General features: G+C 41.8%; 1 protein-coding gene across 2 annotated transcripts in view; it reads right to left on the reverse strand.

Moving 5' to 3' along the window:
* LOC124551369 (protein sprint) overlaps window positions 1–25,402 on the reverse strand; it is a 153,767-nt gene that overhangs the window by 41,429 nt on the left and 86,936 nt on the right. For both annotated transcript variants that reach the window (XM_047126408.1, XM_047126407.1), the window contains 4 exons: window positions 23,984–24,187; window positions 21,549–21,908; window positions 15,487–15,853; window positions 5,872–6,064 (listed from right to left, as the gene is read on the reverse strand). In XM_047126408.1, coding sequence (XP_046982364.1) covers window positions 5,872–6,064; window positions 15,487–15,853; window positions 21,549–21,908; window positions 23,984–24,187 — 1,124 coding nt within the window. The remainder of the gene's footprint in view (window positions 1–5,871; window positions 6,065–15,486; window positions 15,854–21,548; window positions 21,909–23,983; window positions 24,188–25,402) is intronic.

The raw sequence follows: 25,402 nt of genomic DNA on the forward strand, positions 1-25,402 counted from the left end.
AGAACTACTGTCTGATCATCAACATCATCGTCATCAGAAAATCTCTTTTCCCCCAACTGTTCTTAAAGCTTGTCAAAACATTGGAAATTGCACAGTACAAGATCTGGACTCTATGACTCATACTTCCAAAACGCCCATTAAAAACACTGAAAGCTCATGTTGTCCATGCCATGTGGGGTGTTGTACTGTTGTACAAGAGAACAATGGCCTCACTTAGTTTTCCACACCTCTCATTCTTCATAGCCTTTGCGTACAGGTGACAGTGATCACGGAACCCGGCACGAGCACAATTTCCAATACTGCCGTCGGTCTTGAATGATGGAATAGCACTGCCTATTGAGGGATGCACCTACTGAGCAATGTCTCCAACAGTCACTCTACAATTCCTGCAAATCAGTTTCTCGATTGCCCGGACACTGTCGTCTGTAATACACGTCAATGGCCTTCCTTCCCTGTAGGCATCCCACATGTCTATTCAGCCTCTGACAAGTTATTGGCATCATTTCACTGTGGCTGGACACAACATTGCATTTGGTCCATATACTGCCAGAAATTTCACAGTGAATATGTGCGCCATTCATATGTTTTGCCCCCAAGAATCATACTGTTCTATGCCTGGTCCACATGCCACGGAATTTGAATCCCCGCCACATGTCATGGACGTCGAAGACCCATAGAGGTCTCTGTACCATCGTGCCGTAAGGTGTGGCGGCGCACGCCTCCTGGCCCGCATTTAGAGTGAGGGCATCACAGTGGAACACGTGGTTGCAGCGGGCAATAGTGGCGTCCCTGATCGAGTACTTAAGCGCTCAGCCTGCAGTCTAACCTTGCGTACGTCTCAGGACATATCACCTCGCATTAGACAGCGTATCGACTCTTGTGTTTTCTTTACGAGTGGACGTGGTTGTCTTGTTTGGTTTTCGTGACTTTGTTGTCCGTTCTTGTTGTGTCGTGAGTGTCATATACACTGATCAACACCCACATGATAATAAAATTTGCTTTATTGGGTGTAGCCAGGACACCACTTAATTTTGCAACAGATAACCTTCTTAGGAAAATAAAAAGGCTTTTCTCCTGCCTAAAAATTTAGTATCCAAACACGAATATACAACCTTAATAAAATTGGCTTTTATAACTGAACTGATTTTATGTTGCTTGAAGGTGCTCTGTCGATGCTCTCCCACGGATGCCGAGGAGTTAGATGGGCGCCGCTTCCGGGTCGAAGACTGGCTTATTGAAGATGCGCACCTGGTCGATCCGGCTGCAACAATGTTTCCTCCTGGCGGCGGTCCGCAGCGGGTCGAAAGACGCCTGTTTCCTTTCCTGCCGGCTATTTAACCCGGCGGCTCTAGTCTTCCTCTGCGGATTCTGTCGTGAGGATTGGCGGCCGTTGGCGATACCCGATTGGCGGATGGTGATTCCATCGTATTACCATCCGCGTCGGAAAAGGGGTCACGCGCGTGTGTATTCCGCGGCTGCTTTCATGTTTGGTGGGAAATGCCTCTAATGCCGGCTGGCGGAATGCGCCGGAACTACGTTGCAGGTGCGGCTTATTCTGCAGCGGTAGCTGCCCGTTGTATTTGCGTGGCTGTGCGCACCACAGCAATAAGGTCCTTCATTGGTCGTGTCCGTCCTCTCCCGTTGTGTTGTTGTTCGCGGGCTGCTCCGTGGGTCCCACCGCGTTTCCATCACTACAACCCCGCGACTGTTCCGGTCGCTGTTACAACAATATGTGTGTTTAACTCTGGAATATGCTTCCAGTTATGCAATTTCACTCACACAAATGTGATGCATGTGTTATCTGTAGAGCAGCACAACTGCCTCTGCAGGATATGTACTCTCTTCTGACAAAACTCTCATCTTGTTGCACAAAGGTTTTAGTATGGTATGATACATGTAGCTTATTTTCTTACATATTCTCTTAACTATCATAAAGAAAAGGGGACTCCAAACCAGTCGGTACAATGCATCATGATGTCTAAAATATTTACATAAGGCACCTACATTAAAAATAAAACTCAAATGACTTTCCCTTCAGCCACAACACACGGAGGAAACACAATTTCTCACATCAACAAGAAGTTTGTGTACCCCCTTCCCCCTCCCCCCCGAGTGCAATGGAATATCGCATAAATCATTTCATAAAACCATCTTGCACTGCTAGGCGGACTAATGATAGTACTCTCCGCAGCACCCAGCCGAGTCAGACATTCACTCTAGCAATTGATGACTTATGGCCAACAACACAACTGAGAAACTAAAATACTAAAACCTTTCAAAGAATAGTTTAGTCACTGACATCCGTAGGAGAGCTATAACATAAGTTAGTTACCAAACAAGCCTGACTACTGCCACATGTGGTAAACATAATTTTTTTAATGACCACCACTACAGTCTCCACCTCTTAACATCACTAACAGTGGACTTGGGCACACGTAACTACCCAGAAACCTCTGCCTGAATACGAAAATTCCTGGGCCCTGTTCAAAACTTGTCAATTTTATTCATTGATTCGTAAGGTGGCCAACACATTGATTACGTATTCATGTTGTACTTGCATTTAGCTACCATCAGGCACATATCCAGATATGACACACACAATGTATTCAGTAATGTGCAGAGATTTTTGGACACTAAGTTTACAAATCAGTGTTCTTCATCAACTTATGAGACATTCAACAAATAAATGATTAAAGAAGTTTCAAAACCTAAAGTTCATACCAGAGATGCCATCTCATCTTTGAGAGAATCTTTTGGCAGGTGGCACAGGAAATCATTAGTTTTGGACGGAAAATACAACAGAACAACAATCTGTCTCTTCAAACATTAAATGGACAAATTTAAGTTCTCACATTCGACCCTGGGTTACTAACTATACTATCCACACACTATATTTTCATAACTTTCCTCTGACGGATACAAAAGAAAGAAACAAATACTTGAAGCATGATGTGATGATTCACGCTTTTACAGTTACATACTGTTCCTGCCATATTCAATTTCCATTCATGGCATAATCACCTCCAAAAAAAGTCCATAACCTTTCACTTTAGATGCATCTTACTCATATTTAACTTCACAACAATTTTGAACTGTGATTTTAACACAGCACTGTAACATAAATTTGGATGTTTTATGCTTTTTTATCAAGCCATTTCAATAACGAGAAGTTTCTGAACTCAGCCTTGGTTAGCAGACATTTGTAACTTATTTGATACAGATTAAAATTATCTACAATTACATTTGATAGTTGCAGTAACAGGAAATTTATCTGTAAAAAGACTGCTCGAGAATTAAAAACAATCATAACTTTCAGAGTGACAAACATAAATATAATTTTGTCCTAGGGATTCTACTCATGCAGGTATAAAGCAGTCAAGAAATCATTTATCATTAGAAACAATTAACATGACTACAAAATTGTGTGCTTTAGGGTGCTCAGCCGAGCTCTCGGTTCCATTTTTCTGCACAATATTTCAACAGCCAAACCAGTCGCCTTCTTCAAGTGAAGAGAGCTGTGGTAATATGCGTACTCGCTGACTGGAGTCCAACTACACTAATGTATTGTTAGGATTTTGTCTTCATTTATGCTCTTGATACTTTTTCCATTTTCCAAATCTGCACTGCTGTTCCATGAACGCCACATTCTCTCAGCACTTTTTAGCTCTTGGGACAAGATGGCCAGTGAGATCTTAATAAATTGAGTGCCTGACTCAAAATCTTATTTAAATTGAAGCCACTGTACCAGTTTAGTATGTTTTCTGATGTCTTACCTACATATTTAATTTTTGTCACTGATGGAACATGGTACACAAACCTGATTTCTGGAGGACTAAAACATCTTTACCATTACAAAGAAAATGTTTAAGCTTTGCTGACAGTAGCGACATACACTCGACAGCACACTTCCAAAGGAGTCTGTGGATGCCGCCAGAGATTGGGCCAGCTACAGGCAGATAACAATTCTTGGGATTCTCTTTCTTCCTCACTTTCAACCCTTTCCTCAGGCACTGTCTATTTTTACTGCAATACCAGCTCCATTTTTCAATCTGAGTACAGATCAGTGGGAGCACTATTCATGAGTTGCAATTCTACATCTACATACATCCTCTGCAAACCACTGTGAAGTGCATGGCAGAGTGTACTTGGCAAACATCACACATTGGGTTACTTCCCATTCCAATTGCATATGGAGTGTGGGAAAAATGCTTACGTGGCTGTGTGCATGCTGTACTTGGTCTAATCTTATCTTGGTCTAATCTTATCTTGGTCTAATCTTATCTAATATAGAGGGGTGCATATTACCTCTAGATTCTTGACATAACACACACTCTTGAAATTTTGTATGCAAGCTTTGTAGGATGATTTGTGTCTATCTTCAAGAGTCTGCCAGTACAGGTTTTTCAAAATTTCTGTGACACTCTGCACCAAGTCAAACAAACATGTGAACATTTGTGTCACCCTTCTTTACACAAGGGTTGCCCAGAAAGTAATGCACCACATTTTTTTTTCTCAGCCGAAAGCAATGCTATGAATGTGAAATGTAACATATGTATTATTTGAAGTCTCCTGAGAGAGTGCACCAAGTTTTCGTCACTATCAACAGATAGCATACCTGCAGAACAGTTTGAAAATGGTGTATGTAGGTGATGTACATTACAAGCAATGTGCCGTCATCTAATTTCTCACTGCAGAGAAAGAAACAGTGGGGAATATTTACAAACGCTTGTGCAAAGTCCACGGAGCACCTGCTGTCGACAAAAGTACAGTTAGTAGGTGGGCATGGAGGGTGAGGTCATCAGAGGGCAGTTCGGTGGAGCTCCACGATTTGCAGTGGTCAGGGAAGCCATCCACGGCTGTCACACCTGACATGTTGCAGCGAGCTGATGTTATCATTTGCGAGGACAGACGCATTTGTGGAAGACATTTTGAAGAAGATAAGGTGATGATTCACACAGTGAAGCACTGGCTCCACCACCGGGACTAGGATTGGTACAGACAGGGCATACCGACAGGGCATGGTGCTGGAGGAAGGCCGGAGAACAGGATGGAGATAACATGGAAAAATTCTTTCGTAAGTGTAATTCTCATTACGTTCAATAAAGAATTGTTGGTGATTCTGGGCAACCCTCGTATTATCCCCAATAGTCCCATCTGGTACAGGCACCAAACATTCGAGGAATTTTCTAAGAATGGATGCACAAGCATTTTGTAAGCAGTCACCTTTGTAGAATGACTGCATATTCCCAGATCCTGCCAATGAAGATACATTTGCCACTTGCCATACTTACAACTGATGGTACATTATCAGTCCATTTCAAATCCCTAAAACCTGTTCTGATACTTCGAGGCTCTCCTCATCTGACAGCATTCGAGCTCTACGGACCAGAATCTTCAGTGTGAAGTTTTTTTTTGTGAAGGGTGGTTTCTATTTAAACAAGGCTTGCATCCAGCATTCAGTTTATCAAGATACAGCCAGCGATCTCATCCACCAGAGCTGGCAAACTGAAAGAATGTGCGTTTTACAGAATAACAGTGAAGGCTCTGAAAAAGAAATGACCACCTAAGGGCACAGTGGATGCCGGGTGTCAAAATCAGCTGAAAATAGTGGCATGACATCGCCAGTAATCACAGTGAGGTCTGAGTCCAGGCAGTGAGTAGAAGTAATGACACAGCTCACACCATGAGAAGGCGACAATTGAATTGGTCACTACAATATCACAGACAAAAATGGAAACCACCCACCAGCCTAGTGAACACTACAAACCAAATTGTTAATCAATCACATGGAGAAAACATCAGATATTGCATGTTTAGGAAGTATAACCCAACACAAATACAGAGTGCATCATATTAGGAGTGCCAACTCACCTCTGGATGATGAGGTCGTGGACAGTGCACGGTGTCACCGAACTGTCCTCCTCCAGGGTGTTCTCCTGCTGCTCCAGCGACGGAAACCTCCTCTCGCGATCGTCTCCGGTAATCGACGGCTCTTCCGTACACTCCTCGTCATCGGCTTCGCTCTCACCCCCAGACAGACCTTCCTCTCCATCGTCATCGTTCACTGCAATGCAGGGGCAACATTCTGAACAGTAAGAGAGATTGTCTACTGCCATCATTCAGTATACAAATCACCGAAGTCTAATAGGTTAGTGACACATGTAATACTTCCCCCTCTTTGCTAATTACTTTCTTTAAATAATGAAATAACACTTGCTTTTTAGATGGGATTAGATCACATATAGTTTTTCTTCACAGATCCAAACTGAGGAGGTAATAAAGGATGTAGAACAAGTATAAAAAGATAATTAAATTAAAGAATGGAGGGGGGAGAGAGAGAAATGCTAGTGTCCCTTCCACAGACCTCAAGTGAAATGGTTTTCATGTATGTGGAAAAAGTTTAAAAAATCTTAAAAACATATTTTCATTTAAGAGTTAGTAACAAACTTGTTACAAAACCACATAAATGAACAATAATGAAAGGTGCATACAATTATTCTTAGGATATTGTAATCACATACTGTTAAACAGAAAATAAGTTTATGGTACTTATTTACACTGATTACATTACTGCACTCAAGGTGTGCAGAGGTCAGATTTTACCTAACACATCATCTGACAATATTAATAACATGCACACATGAATCAGTTCTACTGACAAATACTGAAGTGGAAGGAGTTGGCCACCAATTACTCCATTAGGCTCCTCAAACTGAACTTAGTTAGCTGCTAAACTTTTTATGGGTGCTAGCAAGTTACTGAAACTGTGTTTCCTGAATAATGGACACCTTTCTGGATTAAAGTAAATGACTTTCCATCCCTATGAATGTTATTCTCATATCTAATATTGACTCCAATAGCTGAGCTGTTAGTCTGCTTTATTTATGACTCAAGTCCATTCAGGAAAATTTTAAAGAGAATCAACATCAGGAAAACTGATGAATATATTGGTAAGAGCTCTTAAGAAATTAAAATCTATTTGCTTTGAATGTGGTAAAATGCTATATACATAAGTGAAAAACTACATTACTTTGCACTACATCTCACAACTTTAACAAGGTTTGCTACTCCTGAGCATATTTGTGTTTTATCAAGTATCACCATCACATTGCCATTTACTGCCTGCCTATCACTTAATTTTCATATATGAGGGTTATAACTTGAATAATGATAACTATTTACTTACAACTGATACAAAACAGATGCATATTTCAAAGTTTTACTGTCTTACAAAGTAGGCATCAGCATTGTATATACACCACCACTAGTGTGTGGAAGCTGCATGATACCTTTGGAAGTGCCAGCTGTGTTGACGGTTCGGATGGAGCATCTATTTCTCGACGAATCTCTTTAGAAGTTTTGAGGCATATGCCATAAAGTGCTTCCTCCAGCACAGAAATCAAGTCAAAGTGACAAAGGGTTATGTACAGGGAGTGTGGTGAATGATACAGCACTTACCAGGCCCATCAGTCGAACAAATCAGTCACAACTTGCAATTGTGCACCTGAACATTACCCTGCAAAATGATCAGTGGGTTCCACAGAAACTGTCGCTGCTTCTTTCTGAAACCTGGTCACAGGCTGCGTTCCTAAAATGAACACCAATACAGCACACAGGAGGCCTGCTGTTGGGGAACAGTATGCTTTAGGATAACATCATCACAGCCGTACAGAAGAATCATCGTAACTTTAACACTAACAGGTTCTGACAAATTTTCTGTCTTCGTCGAGACCCATAATGAGGCTATTTCTTCTGATGGGTATTTCAGGTGTGGCTCTTATGATTTGACCTAAGCCTCCTTCATGTAATGATACATCATCATTATCATCATAAACTAAAGGCTATGCCTTGTCAATTTAGCCACGTCCCTCTCTCCATTGTCATCCTCTTCAATTCTTCATATGATTTTATCCCCATATCTTCTTTGATGTTATTAAAATACATTGCTCTTGGCCTGCCTCTTGGTTTTTTCCCTAAAACTTTTCCTTCAAATGCATTCTTTAGGAACTGGTTTTGTCTCATTATGTGCCCTATCATTTTTTATTTTCTTCTTCCTATATAATTTAGCAGCATTCTGTCCTCATTAACTTCTCTTAAGACCTGTTCATTGCTGTCTCTATCTACCCAGATTTTTTCATCATTCTTCTCCATATCCACATTTCCATTGCTTCCAGTCTCTCTTTCTCTGCCTTTCCCAGAGTCTATGCTTCAAATCCATATGTTAAGACACTCCAGACAAAAGTTTTGGCAAACTTTTTCCTACTTTCTAGGCTTGTATGATTGTCTGTTAGTAAATTCCATTTATTTTGGAAAGCTTGCTTTGCCAAGGCTATTATTCTATTTATATCTGTGATACACTTATTGTCGTCAGTGATTGTGCTCCCCAAATAACTGATGTTCTCAATCTGCTCTGGATCATCATCCTTTATTAACTTTACCATTTTCTTTTGTCTTCCCTACTACCATAGTTTTTGTTTTCTTCTTATTTATTTTTAGATTAAATTCTCCTAGGATTTTGACAAATTTTAGCAACATAAACTCCATTTCCTTTACTGAGTCAGCAAGTACTAATATATCATCTGCAAAATGGATACAGTGTACTCGTTCCCCATTAATTTTAATTCCTTTGGTTATTCTTTTCAATTTTTCAATGGTTTCTCCAAAAAATAAGTTGAACAAATATAGTTATAATGGGAATCCTTGCCTTACTCCCCACCTTATTTTTGCTTTCTTCTTCACATCATTCACTTCTATCTCTGCTTCCTGCCTTTTATACAGGTTCCAGATTAATCTTCTGTACCTCCAATCAAGATTTATTTCCTTCATTGTTCAGAATAACAATTGCCAATTAACCATGTCAAATGCTTTTTGTAAATCTATAAAGGTCAAGTAGGTTTTCCTATTAACTCCAATTCGTCTTTCTAATGCCGTCCTCGGAGCTAGTATTGCCCCTCTAGTTCCTTTTCTGGATCTGAAACCAAATTGGTCTTCTCCTAGGTTCGCCTCAATTTTCTTTTTTATTCGATTTTTTATTATGTTTAACATTATTTTGGAAGTTTGGGGTACTAAGGAGATAGTTCTACAGTTCTCACAGTCCAGAGCATTTCCTTTTTTTGGGATTATAACTGTTGTGCTGTTAAGCAAATCTGTAGGTGGTTCTTTTCCATCTTCATAGTACTCTTTAATAAGTTTATATAAGTACTCTTTTGTTGATTCTCCAATTTCCTTCAGTATTTCTGCCAGGATGTTATCTGTGCCTTAATGATACAGCATAAGAAATTATCTCCTTGTTGTACATAGCATTCTATGTGAGTACGAGCATCATCAAAGTTTCAACTCACACATATATGAAGACTGTTAGAAAATTTATGAGACTGATTTTTGCAACCTTTTCTATTTCATAGCACGGTTACTCTCATCAAAACAGTTCCCTTTGAGTGCACAAAGAGTCGGTATATTTGGTTCAGAAGTTGCAAGCTGTTTAGTGCCTCATATGCATCATCACAGATTTTATCTCGGCTAAATTTCTTTTGATGATTACCAGGAGATTCGAACAGTTAATAAATATTCAACACAACACTGTCGATATTAATTTCTAGTTCTTTTAAATTTAATGTTGACAAACATCAGCTGGTAACTTAGTTATTTCCCCCCAGGGCAGCAGCTCACATAAGTTCTAAGTAGCCAACCAAAAAGTAACAAGTGACTATTCATTCACAGATAAGTGGTTGAATAATGTATTTTTATTGTAATAATTGTTATACTGGTAACTAAACATAGTGGTGAATTGGCTGTATGGATATTTTGACACAGAAGATAACACAATGACAACTTCGACAGAGTTCGCACTACTCAAATGCTTGCCCCCTCTGACTGAGTGACATAGAACTTAACACCATGAAAACTGAGTGACTAACACAGCAATTATATATGTTTTGACTGCTCAACTACAACTGACTGTGGCTTACTGCACAACACCTAATTGTGCAGGGGGCACAGAAATTACAAAATATGAAGCTATCACATTTTCGATATTCACACATAAAAATAGGAAGCATATTAGGCAGTGAAGTAAAGCTGTTTAACCAAAACTGTGTAAACCAAAACTGTGTAAACCAAAAATGCCAAAATGAAAGCTACTGTTTTATAAAGTGGAAGTTTTAATGAACACTGGAATTTTCAAAACTCGCCAAGAAACTTTAAGGATTTTTTACTGGAATATTTCACAGGGTAACATAACAACGAAAACAATCCATTTTTGACAATATAATGTAACTGGATAGATAAAAAGATCTACTCACCAAGTGGCGGCAGAGCACATACATAAAAGAAGGTTGTAATTAGGCCTAATTATAAACTACTTTTATGTGTGTGCTCTGCCACCGCTTGGTGAGTAGATTTTTTATCTATTAGATTACATCACAGGATAACATCATTCCAAGAAAAGTTATACAGTTTTGGAATCAGTGGAAATATGGCTACAAAATTTTAACACTGGATACTCCAAGGGATTACATTTTAAGATTCAAACATTCTTGAATACATTAATTTTAAATAATATGAATATAATAGAGGGAAACATTCCACGTGGGAAAAATATATCTAAAAAGAAAGATGATGAAACTTACCAAACAAAAGCGCTGGCAGGTCGATAGACACACAAACAAACACAAACATACACACAAAATTCTAGCTTTCGCAACCAATGGTTGCCTCGTCAGGAAAGAGGGAAGGAGAAGGAAAGACAAAAGGATATGGGTTTTAAGGGAGAGGGTAAGGAGTCATTCCAATCCCGGGAGCGGAAAGACTTACCTTAGGGGGAAAAAAGGACAGGTATACACTCGCACACACACACATATCCATCCACACATACACAGACACAAGCAGACATTTGTAAAGGCAAAGAGTTTGGGCAGAGATGTCAGTCGGGGCAGATGTACAGAGGCAAAGATGAAGTTGAAAGACAGGTGAGGTATGAGCGGCGGCAAATTGAAATTAGAAATTAGCGGAGATTGAGGCCTGGCGGATAGCGAGAAGAAAGGATATGCTGAAGGGCAAGTTCCCATCTCCGGAGTTCTGACAGGTTGGTGTTAGTGGGAAGTATCCAGATAACCCGGACGGTGTAACACTGTGCCAAGATGTGCTGGCCGTGCACCAAGGCATGTTTAGCCACAGGGTGATCCTCATTACCAACAAACACTGTCTGCCTGTGTCCATTCATGCGAATGGACAGTTTGTTGCTGGTCATTCCCACATAGAACGCTTCACAGTGTAGGCAGGTCAGTTGGTAAATCACGTGGGTGCTTTCACACGTGGCTCTGCCTTTGATCGTGTACACCTTCCGGGTTACAGGACTGGAATAGGTGGTGGTGGGAGGGTGCATGGGACAGGTTTTACACCGGGGGCGGTTACAGGGGTAGGAGCCAGAGGGTAGGGAAGGTGGTTTGGGGATTTCATAGGGATGAACTAAGAGGTTGCAAAGGTTAGGTGGACGGCGGAAAGACACTCTTGGTGGAGTGGGGAGGATTTCATGAAGGATGGATCTCATTTCAGGGCAGGATTTGAGGAAGTCGTATCCCTGCTGGAGAGCCACATTCAGAATCTGATCCAGTCCCGGAAAGTATCCTGTCACAAGTGGGGCACTTTTGGGGTTCTTCTGTGGAAGGTTCCGGGTTTGAGGAGATGAGGATGTGGCTCTGGTTATTTGCTTCTGTACCAGGTCGGGAGGGTAGTTACGGGATGCAAAAGCTGTTTTCAGGTTGTTGGTGTAATGGTTCAAGGATTCCGGACTGGAGCAGATTCGTTTGCCACGAAGACCTAGGCTGTAGGGAAGGGACCGTTTGATGTGGAATGGGTGGCAGCTGTCATAATGGAGGTACTGTTGCTTGTTGGTGGGTTTAATGTGGACGGACGTGTGAAGCTGGCCATTGGACAGGTGGAGGTCAACGTCAAGGAAAGTGGCATGGGATTTGGAGTAGGACCAGGTGAATCTGATGGAACCAAAGGAGTTGAGGTTGGAGAGGAAATTCTGGAGTTCTTCTTCACTGTGAGTCCAGATCACGAAAATGTCATCAATAAATCTGTACCAAACTTCGGGTTGGCAGGCCTGGGTAACCAGGAAGGCTTCCTCTAAGCGACCCATGAATAGGTTGGCATACGAGGGGGCCATCCTGGTACCCATGGCTGTTCCCTTTAATTGTTGGTATGTCTGGCCTTCAAAAGTGAAGAAGTTGTGGGTCAGGATGAAGCTGGCTAAGGTAATGAGGAAAGAGGTTTTAGGTAGGGCGGCAGATGATCGGCGTGAAAGGAAGTGCTCCATCGCAGCGAGGCCCTGGACATGCGGAATATTTGTGTATAAGGAAGTGGCATCAATGGTTACAAGGATGGTTTCCGGGGGTAACAGACTGGGTAGGGATTCCAGGCGTTTGAGAAAGTGGTTGGTGTCTTTGATGAAGGATGGGAGACTGCATGTAATGGGTTGAAGGTGTTGATCTACGTAGGCAGAGATGCGTTCGGTGGGGGCTTGGTAACCAGCTACAATGGGACGGCCGGGATGATTGGGTTTGTGAATTTTGGGAAGAAGGTAGAAGGTAGGGGTGCGGGGTGTTGGTGGGGTCAGGAGGTTGATGGAGTCGGGTGACTCCATCAACCTCCTGACCCCACCAACACCCCGCACCCCTACCTTCTACCTTCTTCCCAAAATTCACAAACCCAATCATCCCGGCCGTCCCATTGTAGCTGGTTACCAAGCCCCCACCGAACGCATCTCTGCCTACGTAGATCAACACCTTCAACCCATTACATGCAGTCTCCCATCCTTCATCAAAGACACCAACCACTTTCTCAAACGCCTGGAATCCCTACCCAGTCTGTTACCCCCGGAAACCATCCTTGTAACCATTGATGCCACTTCCTTATACACAAATATTCCGCATGTCCAGGGCCTCGCTGCGATGGAGCACTTCCTTTCACGCCGATCATCTGCCGCCCTACCTAAAACCTCTTTCCTCATTACCTTAGCCAGCTTCATCCTGACCCACAACTTCTTCACTTTTGAAGGCCAGACATACCAACAATTAAAGGGAACAGCCATGGGTACCAGGATGGCCCCCTCGTATGCCAACCTATTCATGGGTCGCTTAGAGGAAGCCTTCCTGGTTACCCAGGCCTGCCAACCCGAAGTTTGGTACAGATTTATTGATGACATTTTCGTGATCTGGACTCACAGTGAAGAAGAACTCCAGAATTTCCTCTCCAACCTCAACTCCTTTGGTTCCATCAGATTCACCTGGTCCTACTCCAAATCCCATGCCACTTTCCTTGACGTTGACCTCCACCTGTCCAATGGCCAGCTTCACACGTCCGTCCACATTAAACCCACCAACAAGCAACAGTACCTCCATTATGACAGCTGCCACCCATTCCACATCAAACGGTCCCTTCCCTACAGCCTAGGTCTTCGTGGCAAACGAATCTGCTCCAGTCCGGAATCCTTGAACCATTACACCAACAACCTGAAAACAGCTTTTGCATCCCGTAACTACCCTCCCGACCTGGTACAGAAGCAAATAACCAGAGCCACATCCTCATCTCCTCAAACCCGGAACCTTCCACAGAAGAACCCCAAAAGTGCCCCACTTGTGACAGGATACTTTCCGGGACTGGATCAGATTCTGAATGTGGCTCTCCAGCAGGGATACGACTTCCTCAAATCCTGCCCTGAAATGAGATCCATCCTTCATGAAATCCTCCCCACTCCACCAAGAGTGTCTTTCCGCCGTCCACCTAACCTTTGCAACCTCTTAGTTCATCCCTATGAAATCCCCAAACCACCTTCCCTACCCTCTGGCTCCTACCCCTGTAACCGCCCCCGGTGTAAAACCTGTCCCATGCACCCTCCCACCACCACCTATTCCAGTCCTGTAACCCGGAAGGTGTACACGATCAAAGGCAGAGCCACGTGTGAAAGCACCCACGTGATTTACCAACTGACCTGCCTACACTGTGAAGCGTTCTATGTGGGAATGACCAGCAACAAACTGTCCATTCGCATGAATGGACACAGGCAGACAGTGTTTGTTGGTAATGAGGATCACCCTGTGGCTAAACATGCCTTGGTGCACGGCCAGCACATCTTGGCACAGTGTTACACCGTCCGGGTTATCTGGATACTTCCCACTAACACCAACCTGTCAGAACTCCGGAGATGGGAACTTGCCCTTCAGCATATCCTTTCTTCTCGCTATCCGCCAGGCCTCAATCTCCGCTAATTTCTAATTTCAATTTGCCGCCGCTCATACCTCACCTGTCTTTCAACTTCATCTTTGCCTCTGTACATCTGCCCCGACTGACATCTCTGCCCAAACTCTTTGCCTTTACAAATGTCTGCTTGTGTCTGTGTATGTGTGGATGGATATGTGTGTGTGTGCGAGTGTATACCTGTCCTTTTTTCCCCCTAAGGTAAGTCTTTCCGCTCCCGGGATTGGAATGACTCCTTACCCTCTCCCTTAAAACCCATATCCTTTTGTCTTTCCTTCTCCTTCCCTCTTTCCTGACGAGGCAACCATTGGTTGCGAAAGCTAGAATTTTGTGTGTATGTTTGTGTTTGTTTGTGTGTCTATCGACCTGCCAGCGCTTTTGTTTGGTAAGTTTCATCATCTTTCTTTTTAGATATATTAATTTTAAATAAGTATCACTTTTTAAATGTACGCTTTTCCGAAAACGTAAGATGCCCATTGGGAAGTGGACGATTAGGGCTTTCAATAATGTATGTCAATCCAAAAACAAATAATTATTAGTGAGGTCAAATTTTGAAGAGCACGCCATTTTAGTAAATCTTGAATTCAGAATACGTTAAATAAGGGAAAAGTAACCACTTGTCTACAGCAGACAGATGAGTGACACACAGAAACACGTAATCAAAAATGGTTTTGACACCAGTTTTTGAGCTCTTGCACTTTTTCTAGTAAAAGTACACACGTTCATGCGCAAACAACCCCACAGACACCCAAATGCACTACTTAGGGAGAGGGAGAGGAGGAGAGGAGGAGAGGAGGAGAGAGAGAGAGAGAGAGAGAGAGAGAGAGAGCAGAGAAGACAGAGAGTGTGTGTGTGTGTGTGTGTGTGTGTGTGTGTGTGTGTGTGTGCGCGCGCGCGTGCGCGTGCGTGTACATACTAGAAAAATAGCAAGAGATCAAAAGTTAGTGTGGATACCATTTTTGGTTGCATGTTTCTGTGTGGCACACATCAGTCCACTATAGGTGAGCAGTTGCCTTTCCCTTATTTTATGTACTTTTCCTTTACTGTTGTAAATTTATAATATTTCTTTATACAAATTATTCCAAAATAAAGTATTTATACCATTTTTAAGAGTAGTCTAATTAAGAATTTGAAGATTTCATATATTCAAGGTAAATGTTTTAGGTGTGGAATAGGTAACACGGAAAAATTATTTTTCACATTTCAATGTGGTAGTGGTCTGCATACCTATGAACTCCCAGGAGGAGTCGAGTGCCCAGGCTGAAGCAGGTGCCACCGCCCTCTTGGCCGCCCTCCGTCCCCGTCCACCTCTCTCTGCCCCCGCAACTGCCCCCTGCCGACGTCGTGCCCAGGGCCGACGCACGTCGTCCGCAGACAGTGCCAGCTCCTCGCTGGAGTCGATCCTCTGCAGCTGCCGAGGGGCTGCAGAGCCGGCACCCCTTGCCGCAGCGGCGGACACCAGCGGTGCAGGGTCGGAGTGTCGGTGGGTGGCAGGGACCGGCCCGTGGCGTTGAGGGACACGCCGCTGCAGCCCAAATGCTGCCAGGGGTGATGACTTCACTGCGTCAGCCGGCTCCGCATAGAATGGGCTTCCCTAAGAAATGAGAAACAAATATGTATAAGTATTTGATAATTGAATTATTTCTCATTGGACAGAAAACACAAGCTTATTTTAATACAATGGTATAAGATATTTTACTCAAAGTAACGTCATTTAGCAGCTACAACTTTTTCCCACTTTTTGGGTAGCATATGGATTCTGCGAGAAAGAAAGTCCAGGTTATTTTGTGGAGATCCACTCATGGGACCACTTTTAAAGTGCGTTAAAAGATGTGAAATGTTGTTCAAAAGGAATGATGTGGGACTGAAAACTGGCAATATCTTGTGAATATGGTGGTGGTGGTGGTGGTGGTGGTGGTGGTGGTGGGGGGGGGGGGGGGGGTAAGATGTCCCATCGAAGTACCTGTGAGGTTTCCTGCACTCGGTTTGCAACATGTGGTTTGGCATTGTCATGAATCAGAATGACTTTGTCATATGTCCGAGGATATTGCAGACATTTGTCTGTAAGTGCACAATTCAAATTGAGAAAACATGCTATATAGCGTACAGAACTCACTGCTTTACCAAACTGCATCAACTCGTGGTACACCACACTGATCAGGATGCATTTTGTCACGCACCTAAAAATTGTCATCTCAGAATCATTAAAACCAATCTCTCAACAAAGTTTCCAACAGAGTACTTTGTTCATACACTTCCATTAACAAACAATGGCTTTCCGCAGCAGATTTCTTGACATGAAAGCAGAAAAGTTACACTTCTCATAGATGCCATTCTGTAGGTACAAAACCCAACATGTTACAAGCACTAAATAGATTAGGTTCCTTTCATTCCACTCTAAAGTCACACACAGATCTGAAAGCCTAATGTTTTTAGTGCTAAATAGGTCTTGTGTTGCTGTCCACTATGCTGCACTAGTGCAACTACTGCCCTCTCTTCACCAACAGCAAGAATTAATTCAAGTTCTCGATACTTTATCGCTTCCTCATAAAGAGTGTCTCAAGTTGTCTGTACACTGTGAGAACTTTTTTGTATTGGAAGATTTCTCTTAGACTTCCACATTGAAACTCCAATTTTTCCTGCACCAATTCTTGTTGTACGTGAAAGAAAATTTTACTTTACTGGTTTTCATGGCAACAAATGTCTTTTTTTTAAATTGTCAGTTGATTTATTAGTGATTATTCCAAGTTATGTTAGGTTTTACAGTTTTATCAATTATTCTGCACGTTATAAGCTCTTTCCCCCTTGGAAATGCCTACATCACCACCATCCATCACCATTCCACACCAAGCCATTGTCACTGTGCAGTGAATTCATGTACGTGAAAGATCTGCATTGGAACACTTCGAAGATTTGTCACTGGAATATAATATCAACAAACTTTGATAGTTATGACACATCATATTTCAAGCAGGATGTTTTTCACACAACAATCACTGTTAACTTGAAAGATGCGAAGTTTTCATCAAAATTAGTCAAAAAGAATTATTATTATTATTATTACATAGTATTCTGCCTAGTGGCAGGTCTTTGTCTTCATACAGAGAATTTCTGATGCCAATGTTCCCTATCTTCAGCTTCTTCCTTCAGTCTGCTGTATCTCTTTCCACTTTTCATGTCATCCAAAAGTTGAAGTCTCCTTTTTCCTCGTCCTACCGTTCCTTTAATTTTCCCTTCAATGACTTCGTGTATGAGCCCTCCGTGTCTACGTACATGTCCGATCCAGTTGGCCTTCCTCTCAAGAATTGTATTCAGAATGTCTCTCTTCTCTCCTATTGTTCTCAGTGCATGTTATTCATCACCCGATGGGTCCAATTGATCTTCTCCATTCTCCTCCAGCACCACATTTCGAAACTTTCAAGGTATTTTTCTTCCTTTTCTTCTCATGGCCCATACAGTGCAATGATCCACTTTCTCCACTTTCTCATGGCTCCATACAGTGCAATGATCCAGATGTAGCACTTCACCAGTTTCTTTTTTAATTCCAAGCTTAACTTGCTGGTCAGCAGATTCCCTTTTTTATTGAATGCAGTTTTGGCCCTAGTGATTCTTGCTCGAATGTCACTGGTGCACTGGGGATCCTTTGTCACCAAATTTCCCAAGTACTTGAACTGTCTCACATCCTCCAGTCCTCGATTGTCGACGGTTATCCTAAAAGGTTTCTCACTTTTTGATATCTGCATCACTTTATATTTTTGATGTTGATTTCTGTGCCGTATTTCCTTCTAGTTTCGACCAACTAGCTCATCATGTGTTACAGCTGTCTTTGATTTTCAGCAAACACTACCAGGTCATCTGCATACTTGATGGTATTGATGAGGCGTCGTCCTATCCTCAAGTTTCCTCATCCTCTCAAAGCTTCTCTCGCCAGGCATTCCACACACAGATTGAAGAGACCCGGCGATAGACAACAGCTTTGCCTGAGACTTCTTCCTATTTCCACGCTGCTTGTTTCTCCGTAGTTTAGCCATACCTTTACTCTTTGTCCCAGGTACAAGTTTACTCCTATCTCCTTAAGGATGTTCTTCCATTTTATCCAGTTGACTCTGTCACAGGCCTTCTGCCGATCTATATAGCAAACGTGCACTCTTCGTTAACAGCCAAATCTTTCTCCAGCAATATCCACACCATGCCGATGGCGTCTCTGGTTTCTTTTCCCTTCCTAAATCCAAACTGGTCCTCTCCTACTACTTTTTCAATTTTGTGTTCCAGCTGTCTGTTGAGTATTCTTGCAATAATCTTTGCTACGTGTGAGATTAAGCTGATTGTTTTGAAATCACTACATTTGTTGGATTGCTGTTTCTTCTCAAGAGCAACCATTGTGACATCCAAAAAGCCCTGAACATTCCCCAGTTTTGTAAATTTTGTTTACGAGATGCATCAATGCCTTCAAACCCTGTTTTCAGATTTCTTTCAGAAAATCCACCGGCATGTCATCATCTCCTGAGGCTCTTCTCCTCTTCGTGGCCTTTAATGTCTTCTCTACTTCAGTTGTCAGTACGGTAGGTCCTTCTTCGTCTTCGTCAATCTCTTCCTCTGTCTCTATTTCAACGCCTTGTGGGCGATGTTCCTGATAGTAGAGTTCCTAAATATATAATTTCCATACTTTCAGCACCTCCGTTTGTTCAGTAACCATTTATCCTCTAAAGTCTTCTATCTCGAAAGTCCTCACTCCTTTGTTTTATATACCTCTCAGCTCCTTTGTTTTCTGCTACATAAGGTCATGCCTTCCTCTTCTTTGTAGGTCCTCTATTTTGTCACACATTCCTTCTATATACTTTTCTTTTGCTTTGCCCGTTTCTCTTCTGAGTGCGTTGTTAAGTCTTCTATATTCTTTATCATTACCATTTTTACACTTCCTCCTTTCCTCCATCTTTTCCAGCATTTCATTGGTGATCCACGGTTTCCTCGCTCTCTTTGCTTCCTTCCCAACTTCACTCTTTAACGTATTCCATTACAACTGTATAACATTTCACCATTGCAGAATAGAAGCCTGAATAATCATTGCCAATCAACAAAACATGCATGTACAAATGTGGATCCATATTTATAATTTTTGTAAAATTAAAAACCCACTTTTGCTTTTATGTGAGTGACAAATACACAGCTTGTAGTGATACATCTCACTCCTTGAATGAGAGGTATCACATCCTTCAATATGTATGTCACAGAAAAGATGTTCATGATAGAGTACCCGATAAGTGTTTAGCTCCCCACTGTTGGGAGGTGTTCTAAATTGTAGGTGGTGATGCCAGACCTAACGATCCAGTGGCTGCACACAAGTGAGCAGCAGTCAGATAACCCTACCAGCTGAGTTGGAGATTGGAGTTCTATGGTGTGGGCAGTGTGAAAGAAACAGCTCCATGAAATCTAAGAACGCAAAATGTCAAAGATAATAAATTAATTGTAATTGTTAATTGTCAATTTGAATATCACATCTGTTATGTACGTAGTACGAGTTGGCAGCTGTCCTCATTTATCATATACTGATTGTAATTTTCAAGATAATATAAGAAGGCAAATTGAATCTTACTTCTTATTTATGTGGAGGAGTGAATGAGAACAAGAAGTTAATTTTAGCAGCTTTACCTGCAGCCTGTAAGGAGGCAAAGTCAGAGCCAAGTTGGAGGAAGAAGGGATACAGATTCAGGGCACAGACTAACTGGACCCTGATTAATAATATTTAACGGCGACCAAATAGTCTGTAAGCAACATTCATTTACATAAAAGGGTGTTCAGGTGGAGACTTATTTAAGTGTTTGTTGCTGAGGTGAAGCATAACAAACCACCACACAGCCCAAGCCAACCTGAAACACTTCAATCTATGTGAGAAATTCTCACGTGAATGCTGCACTATGTCACTCTCACAATCGTGCAATTGAAAACAGACTTGGATCCCGAAAACTCACTGACAATTACAAAGATTCCATAGTTTGGTGATCGTGCCGGAGTTTACTGAGATTGAGCAACAAATATTACAACTATCGATGTCCATTTTAAAACTTCTCTTACTTAACTCCAAAATACGTTATTTCTTAAGCATAATTTCACAGTGATTTGCAACAAAATGACTGAGAACATTTCTTTCTATCAATGAACACTACCTCCCCTTGGGATCTCTCAGAATTTTATAAGATTTCCATGATTTTTCCAGTACATTCACTTGCCAGTCCTGAATTTCCAGAGTAACAACTATGCTGCTTTATTTCCCAAGAGTACAATTTGTCTAATATAACCATCCATAATGTTCCATGAAGATTCAAGATACCACCTGGTTGTCAAAAAGAGAGAATCTGTAAAGATTGAATATTTTTCCATCTGTTATAAATCTCTTCCTCCTGACCCCCAATCACATTAATCTCACTGCAAATGAGAGAGTCAATGGGACTGCAGAAGACACGTAGATTGAATCATTTACTTTTCAATGAGGTAAAATGCATGTAGTAGTAGATATTGTTAAAGAGAACAAAAAGACATATTCAAAGAATAGTATTACTGCAATATCCCTGAACAATATTGGTTTGAGATTAAGGGTGTTACAGCATAGCAACTTTCAGTCCAAGCTTGAATTTTTTAAACAACGTTCTTGGAAGGCAAGTTATACCATTTCGTTAAGCATTGTAGAAATGATTCTGGGATGAAATGTTGGGATATTGTTATGAAATCTCAACAACTAGTCCACCAGGAAAGCTTTAAGCAACACATTTTTAACCATTCATTTTGCACCAGTACTTTGTGTCATTATGAATGTAATATTTTGCCACCAAAAAAGTATCAAAAAATAGATTGCCATTTAGTAGTACTTCCAAATAGAGCTATTATTTGGAACAGTGGCTCTGGGTGAAAAAGAAGCAATGTAGCTTTCTCACTATTTCATCTTTATAAATACAATGATTTACTGGATGGGTCAGTACAGTGACTGTTCTGTATTTCCAGTTCAGTTCCAGATACAACTTGCATTTACCAATGCAATTTACAGTGGCTGAAGCAACATATTTTATACATTAGCAAGCAAAAAAATATTTTTCTGCCACTCTACTCCACGCAGACATTTGATGATGTTCACACTCACTCGAGATACACCGTTGTTAGATTATTCATTTGATTTACAAGTAATGTTATCCTTCAGTAGTTAGCACGATCGTACATACGTAATCTCTTCAAGAGTCAAGCTACAGAGCAAACCCGACTAGACATTTGTCACTAAAAACCCCTAGACTCGATTATACCTGCTTCGGTGGAGGAGGATTGTCATCTGCCGGAGTCGAAGGTGATTGCGCCGGAGATGGCACTTGCGGCTGGGCCGCACCGGTGTTGGTGACGAGTGGCGGCAGCCGAGACTTGGACAGCGAAGGTGCCAGACCCACGGGCGAGGTCAGGGGCGCGAGCCGCTCCAGCAGGTCCGGAGGGGGGCCACCCTCTGGGGAAGAGAAGGGCGACGTCGCAGGGCCTGCTGGCCGGAACGTGGACAGCACGCCCTCTCCTTGCCCCGAGCTCGAGCCGGGGCCCCAGATGTCCTCGTAGTCACTCGCTTTGTCCGCTACGGAACTGCGGTAGTACACAGTTGGTGACTCCAGAATGTCCGATTCCTGAAAAACGAGATACAATATTGACAGTTGCAATGCTTATCGTGTACATGTACATGCACACGCATGCATTAGTACAGGCCCATTCCAAATGAATATGACGATTAGAAAGGCCGGTAACTATTTAACGGAGAGTGACAGAGTTACAGTGGATGTAAGAGAAAGATAAATTTTTTAATGCCACTGCAAGCACAGAGAACCAGAAACCTGTGCACATGCAGCTATGTGTAAGTGAAAACTGAAATGTTATAAATGAAAATTGTGGATCCTGCGCAGAAGACATTTTGCGTTTTACAATTCAGCATTTGTTCTGTTATGATATTGCAGAGAATATTTCATCTGTGACGCAACCAAGAACCTCCAAATGTCAACAACATCCACAGGTTGCATTGGCAGTTTGGAGGAACTGGATGACTTGTGGAAAGGAAGAAGCACCGAGAAGGCTAAATGTATCGATAATAGCTGATAGTTTATGTTGTGTTACATTATGAAATAATCAGTGTGCAGCGACTAATATTGAGGAATGAATTAATGAAAAAGTATATTAAGCTTTTTACATTTTTAAATAGTTTCTTTGCAAAACCGAATTGTACACTAAGGATAAACAGCAATGAGGTAGTGCTGTTTTGAACAGACTCGCCTTTTATTCAAAAGGGTAGAGGACCCCATCTCCAACCAGTCATCCTTATTTAGGTTTTCCAATGTTTCCCTAACTGCTTCATGCAAACGCCAGGACTCTAAGGCCATGGCTGACTACCTGTCCCATTCTTGTCGCTGCTGCTACTCCTCCTCCTACTACTACTACTACTACTACTACTACTAGTGGGAGGCTATACTGAAAAGTAATGCTTCCAAAGTTTTTATTCTAGAATCAGATTTTCTTCTCTGCAGTAGAGTGTGCACTGATATGAAACTTCCTGGCAGATTAAAACTGTGTGCCGGACCGAGACTCGAACTCGGGACCTTTGCCTTTCGCGGGCAAGTGCTCTACCACCTGAGCTACCCAAGCACGGCTAACACCCTGCCCTCACAGCTTTACTTCCGCCAGTACCTCGTCTCCTACCTTCCAAATTTTACAGAAGCTCTCCTGCGAACCATGCAGGACTAGCACTCCTGAAAGATTTTCACTCTGCTGCAGAGTGTGCGCTGATATGAAACTTCCTGGCAGATTAAAACTGTGTGCCTAAGCCATGTCTCCGCAATATCCTTTCTTTCAGGAGTGTTAGTCCTGCATGGTTCGCAGGAGAGCTTCTGTAAAGTTTGGAAGGTAGGAGACGAGGTACTGGCGGAAGTAAAGCTGTGAGGACGGGGCATTAGTCGTGCTTGGGTAGTTCAGGTGGTAGAGCACTTGCCCGTGAAAGGCAAAGGTCCTGAGTTCGAGTCTCGGTCCGGCACACAGTTTTAATCTGCCAGGAAGTTTCAGTATTTATTCTGTTCTCAATATTGCTTAAAACATTACGTGTCATTCATATTACCCAATCAACCCTCTCAGTTCGCTGACACAAACTGCAACCCTCTGTTGCTAGACGGCTCCGAATTGTAGAATGTAATGTATCAATGTATAATGCAACTACGTCGGTGCGAGAGAAACGCATGCTGTAATCAAGTTTCGAATTTGAAGAGTTCGTCCACACATGGAGCACTCCTTCCAACAATGTCAAACCACACACGAGTGTTATGACGTCCACAACAATCTGACGCCTCGGGTTCAGTATCGTCGATTGTCCTCTATACAGTCCAGACTTGGCCCCATCCAATTTTCATTGTCTAAAAAATGAGTGTTCGTTGCCAGGGTGTCTATTCAATAAACGAATATTTACACATGAAGAATAACGATACAGAATGTTAATAATGTTCATTTTATTTAAAAAGATTTAAGAGTTTTCACATGAAAAATTCTGAGGTGTAAATAACTACAAATTAGAAGATGGGAAATTAATGGGAACAGTAAAGAAGTGTTAATGAAACTAAAATGTGCCAAAATGGGTGAAATGAGGTATGGTAATGTTGACAAAGGGCACAACAAATTGTCACAGTGAGGAATAGATCCCAGTCCTCAACCTGTGGTATGCGCTGACCTGGTAGTGGTGGGACTCCTTCAAGGACAGCTGCCGGGAGTGGTGGGACCTGGTACCTCCTTTCTTTGTGCCGGCCCTTGTTCCCTTCTGTTGCTGTTCCATCAGTGGGGTCGTCGACGTCGGGGAGTTCACCGGGGACAGTGGGGAAGACACCGGTCCTGGCGGGGGGCTCTGGCTATCCGACAGAGGTCTCTTCGGTGTCACCTAAACAGAGCAACCGATGCTGGTATCAAAACAAAAGCCTTACACTAAATCCCACATATCGGTCATTGCCATAGTGATACAATTGCTTTTTCTTACAAGGAAACCTTAGAGACCGATCCTCTCCAAATTTCTACAAACTTACAGTATTTGAAAATCACTGTCTGGGTATCAATTTGCTAACATAGTACAAAGCAAAATTCGAAAATTTCTGAGCACCTGCAAATAAAAATTATTTTTTTCATGTTAACATATTCAATGGTAGGTGAATATGTACTGCAACAGGGATTACACAATTAAAGTTGCTATTTCAAATCCTGCTCATAGCAATTTTTTTTTCTTTTAGTTGAATTCCACATTTAATAACAAATGGAGAAGTTCCTTAATAAGTAATGATCAAAATATTGTTAATAGGAATAATGTTTTTTTAACTGCTATTCATGTGAAAAGGCAAGTTTTCATAGTAAATTAACAGTAAATTAACTTTTGGTACAAAAATGAAAAACATAAAATAGAAAATAAATTAATTTTTTTATTTCTGGAAATTGAACAGTATTCATTTAACATTATATGCATTTCTCATTTCTGTATCAAACTTAAATTTAATTTTAATATGACCAGTAGTTAAAAAGAAACTATCTATGCCTGGGACAAATCTTCCTTCGTCACAACAAATTCATCAATTCTCAGGGATGAAAAGAGCAATCTGAATAACTCTGGGGCAACAGCTACCACTTTCAAAGTTTGCACCGAGACAAAGCTGCATACAGTGTAAGAATCTCAGTGGAATTCAGTGATTTATGTGACACCGTCTTCTACAGTTACTGGCAACCACATCATCAGCATAAGGTCACAACTTTTTAAACTATTTTTGTTCCATCACCTTTTTCACATGCATCTGGGATGGAACTGTATTTTATTCCAGTTATTTTGGCTGATAACCTCACAGCCATCTTCAAGATGAGTCACTGACAGGATTTATACCACTCAAAAAAATAATGTGGATTAAATGTGCATGTGTCGGAGACAACACATCTGGCAATAAGAGTGACAGTCATAGATATAACTAAGCATGTAAGAGTAAAGATAGCAAGCGCAAAGTCAGCACATCCTCAGTGTTTACAAATTATGTGTTTTTTTTATTAAAACTGGATATGGTAGAAAATGACATATGAGCTGGACAGGAAGAAAAACCAATCTTGAAGTCTTAAGGGAAGT

Source organism: Schistocerca americana, chromosome 9, assembly GCF_021461395.2.
Source record: "Schistocerca americana isolate TAMUIC-IGC-003095 chromosome 9, iqSchAmer2.1, whole genome shotgun sequence".
In the NCBI taxonomy this organism is placed as follows: domain Eukaryota; kingdom Metazoa; phylum Arthropoda; class Insecta; order Orthoptera; family Acrididae; genus Schistocerca; species Schistocerca americana.